Genomic DNA, 4,094 nt, shown 5'->3' with positions numbered 1-4,094 from the left:
TGAGAGTGACCAACCACCCAATGCCAAACAGAACCTCCATTTAACCAGACCTGCCTGACAACAGGTCCAACGCACAGTCGGCAACGACAGCTTGTGACTCATATGGCTTAAATTTAATTAGCAACATGGTCATTAAAATGTGTTAATTGCATGCATTGTGGTAATTCTGTGTCAAAGTCAGCAAAGGACGAGGCTTGATGGGAACTGTGGTTTAGTGGCTCCGGTAATGCAGTGTGACCCACTGTAATTTCAATATGATAATTGGAAGGAGTCCCTCTTCCCCCTTCATGCTCACAGGCTTAAACTTCCCCAGTGAGGAAGTAATATAGCTCCCCCTGTTGGTGGGAACTCAGCTGGGCTTCAAGCTTTGTAGTTACATCTACAAAAAAATTCAACATTTTAAATCCACTTTATTAGGGATTTAAGTGTTGCACTTAATAGATCACTGTGTGGAATGGATCAGAGAATAAAATTTTGCCTAAAAACTCCTGTATTTGAACCATTTATCGATAAAATAAAAGTATTTTAGGTACCATTTACACTTCAGAAATGTTGTTGAATGTTACTAAGAATAACTTAAAATCGAATAAAGCTGTGTAATCATTCAACTATAGAGTTTTAGAAAATATATTTTCTCCATCATTAGATTTCAACATTGGTAGATATTTACAAATGTTAAAAACTGCTTTTGCTGTGTTTTCTATTCTGTTTTATTTCTTTGTTGTTGTTTTGGTTTCTGCAGCTGTCTATTCCTTTTTGTATTTGTGTTTACTATCATTATTTTATTTGGTATTATTTTATATTTATTTTCCTCTTAAATATTTTTATTTTATGTTTTTTTTAACATAGTTTCTTTTGCAGCTTTCAGTTTGGAAGTGTATAGGTTAAGGACAGTATATGTATACAGAATCTGTATTTGAAAGACTAAATAAAAATGTATTTTCTCTTCAAGAACAGGATCTTAGTTTCACCCTGTGCGTTGAAACTGTGGCATCTGAGCCGCCATTTTGGCTCACATTACAGCACCTAGTGCCGTTGCGTTTGCTTGCTTATTAGATAGATTTGGTAAGTAGGAGTTGGCATCAGAAAATTGTTCAAATTATAAGTAAAATAGCTCCTATTAAGCTTTACGATGTGCTGATTTCATTTTAAAATCGTTTAACTCTGTAGCTCCATTATATTAATCTACGAAACGGCTAATTGAAATGAAGGCGGCGCAGACATTGGAGATTACTTAGGGTCAGTGAAGGCAGCACCACCATCACTGGCCACTGAGAGTAAAACATGGCGTCTGTTTTGGTCCGAAGGTTAGCGGCTCTGTCCGGGACTGCTGCGGTGGGAGCGGGGGCTTACGGAGCTCACGGTAAGAAAATACCACTTAGATGTTTTATAAAGTGATTTTATTTAATGTTACATTTACAAAAAGCAAGAAGGGCTGTCATTTTAATGCCCGCCATTCCAGTCTCCGACCGCAAAACAGACTATTATATATTTTCCTTCTTTTTTACATGCTCTGATTATTGGAATTTAAAAATCTTTACTCCTGTCAATGTATGTTAGGACTATACACTCATCGGCTTCTTGAAAATGTACCAATCAGTGGATTATTCGTGTAAATGACATTATTTTGTAATCTAGGTGACTCGCCTCCATAGTAGTAATAGTTCAACTAAAAGTGATTCCTGATGTCATTTCAGGCTTCAAAAACAAAGACCCGGATGACTACAGAATAATGGTATGCATTTACTGTGTTGCATACTTTTTATTATTATTTGTTGCTTTAATACAAATTTTTGTCTTTACGTGTATGAGATCATCTGATCTCTTTTCATCACCGTTTTAAATGTTGTTTTTATTTCTCAGCTCTATGAAACTGCCAACAAATACCACTTCTACCACAGCCTGGCCCTGCTGGGTGCTGCACACTGTGGGAAACCTCTTTTGGTGAGTACAGAGTATGGATGGCGATATAAACTTAAAGTTTTATCACAATATTTGGGAGAATGTATTCCTTTACCCATTACCTTACATGAAAATGGTCTCAAAACGACAATATTATCGTTCAATAACTTCTGAAAACGGGTCTATTTTTCAGGCTGGTACCATCCTCCTGGCGGGGATGGGCATGTTCTGCGGCCCGCTGTACCACCAGGCTCTGACCGGAGACCCCAGCCTGGGCAAAGTGGCTCCCGTGGGTGGCGTGGCCATGATGGCCGGCTGGCTGGCCATGATCCTCTGAATTGTCTCGGACCTGGACCGCAGAGTTCTGATGTCACCCGTCCAACGGCCGCCTGCTCGGCAGGAGATAATGTCGTAAAAAGGATTATCACTTCTCAGCTGCTGCTCAGACTCCAACGGCTGCTCTCAGACTGTTTTGGGAAACTTTAGAGAATGAATGAAGTGTGTTTGAAACGGGTCACTTCTGATGAGCTCAGCATAAATTACACATGCTGTGATGTGTTTTTCTGTACCGAGGTCGGCATTATGTTTAAGAAAAAATATCTTTTTGCTTGTCTTGGCCAAAGAAAAAGAGTTTAAGAATCATGAAATATTATGATGATGATCATGATGATGATGTGTTAAAATCACTTGAAATAAATTCTCAGAAAATTATTCTGCCTAAATTTGTTCTTTTGGAATTATTTTTTAGTCTTTTAATTTTCATTTTAGTCTTAAAACAACAAGTATCTGCACATACGTTTCCTTTTTTGTCAGATGACATATTTTACAATATGAAATCAAATGTTATGATTAGTTATTGAGTAATTGCACTGCAAAAACACAAAATTTTACTAAGTATTTGTGGTCTAGTTTCTAGTGCAAATATCTTAGTCTTATTTCAAGTGTACTAACTTACAAGTAACTTTTCAGCAAGAAATAGGAGCTTGTTTTATGTCAATAATTTATTAATATTAATGAAAATGTTATAAGTACAATAATCTGCCAGTGGAACAAGACATTTTCCCATATTGCAAGTTAAAAATTTCTTGTTCCACACTGAAAAAAAGAGAATGGAGCTTGAGATTAAAAATTAAGTTTGGCAAATTTAATTTATTTACGTTTGTTTAACAGGACAGCTTTATAAACATATTTACTTGGATAAACTTGATTTCTTGTAACAAATTAACTCAGTTTTTTAAGTTGAATCTCCTGTTTTCTTTTTTCAGCGTACTGTAATGTTATTTAACTATTTAACTTTCGATTTTAAGGAATTATTGATGTAAAATAAGCTCTTATTTCTTGCTGAAACCTTACTTGTAAGCTAGTTTTGTCTTATTTCAAGTGAACTAAGATATTTGCTCTAGAATCTAGACCAAAAATACTTGGTAAGACTTTTTGTTCTTTTGTTGCGTAATTAGTCTTTTTAAAAGCTATTTACAAAATGCTCTTTAAAATCTTTTACATTTTACTTGAATTTAATATGTTGTGCAAATTAATACAGAAAATAAATACATGTACATGCCGGTGTAAATTTAACAAGTCATCTGCGTTTGCTGCACTTATAAGTTTTATGTGTTGCGTTCAGGAAATGGTATGTTTTTGAGTTCTGCTCTGTACTTTTGATCCACTTAGTGTGGCAGCACAAAAAGAGGTTCATTACCGGTGTCGTCCTCTCAGCAGCGGAGAAAGAGAAATCTGATGAAGTGCTAATTTCCACCCTGACTGCCGACATGTGAATGGGAGAACATTTGGAAAACGGCTGAAAACGGCTGAAAGCGTCAAGGTTCTGCTCACAGAAAGAGGAGGAACAGACGCAGAAATGATTCCCGATGAGTTCTTCATCACGACATATGAGCTCCTCATTACTAAGCAGCTACTGGGAAAAGTTCTGTACGGAAGGAGATTGGGGCCACTAGAGAAAAACAGAATTCTGACTTTAATCTCAGTATTTGGACTTTAATCTCAACTCTTTATTTCAGAATTTTGACTTTTTTCCTCTCAGAATTTTGACTTTTTTCTTTCAGAATTTTGACTTTTTTTCTCAGAAGATTAAAAGTCTGAATTCTGAGGGGGAAAAAAGTCAGTATTTCCCGGTGTTTTACTGAGCTGTGCCACAGTGAAACACAATCACATGGAGCTGACTCACTACTTTT

At 36.2% G+C, this 4,094-nt stretch overlaps 1 protein-coding gene across 1 annotated transcript; it reads left to right on the top strand.

The window, feature by feature from the left end:
- Positions 1-1,247: 1,247 nt before the first annotated feature.
- Positions 1,248-2,622, top strand: tmem256 (transmembrane protein 256). Its single transcript, XM_007564579.2, has 4 exons — positions 1,248-1,363; positions 1,698-1,735; positions 1,864-1,944; positions 2,096-2,622. The coding sequence occupies exons 1-4, from the start codon at positions 1,285-1,287 to the stop codon at positions 2,237-2,239; spliced, it is 342 nt and encodes a 113-aa protein (XP_007564641.1). The 5' UTR covers positions 1,248-1,284; the 3' UTR covers positions 2,240-2,622.
- The last annotated feature ends 1,472 nt before the right edge of the window (positions 2,623-4,094 follow it).

The sequence above is a fragment of the Poecilia formosa genome, unplaced genomic scaffold, assembly GCF_000485575.1.
Source record: "Poecilia formosa unplaced genomic scaffold, Poecilia_formosa-5.1.2 Scaffold161, whole genome shotgun sequence".
NCBI classification, from domain to species: domain Eukaryota; kingdom Metazoa; phylum Chordata; class Actinopteri; order Cyprinodontiformes; family Poeciliidae; genus Poecilia; species Poecilia formosa.
Note: the sequence above shows the minus strand (reverse complement) of the source record. Positions and strands in the feature narration are given on the sequence as shown.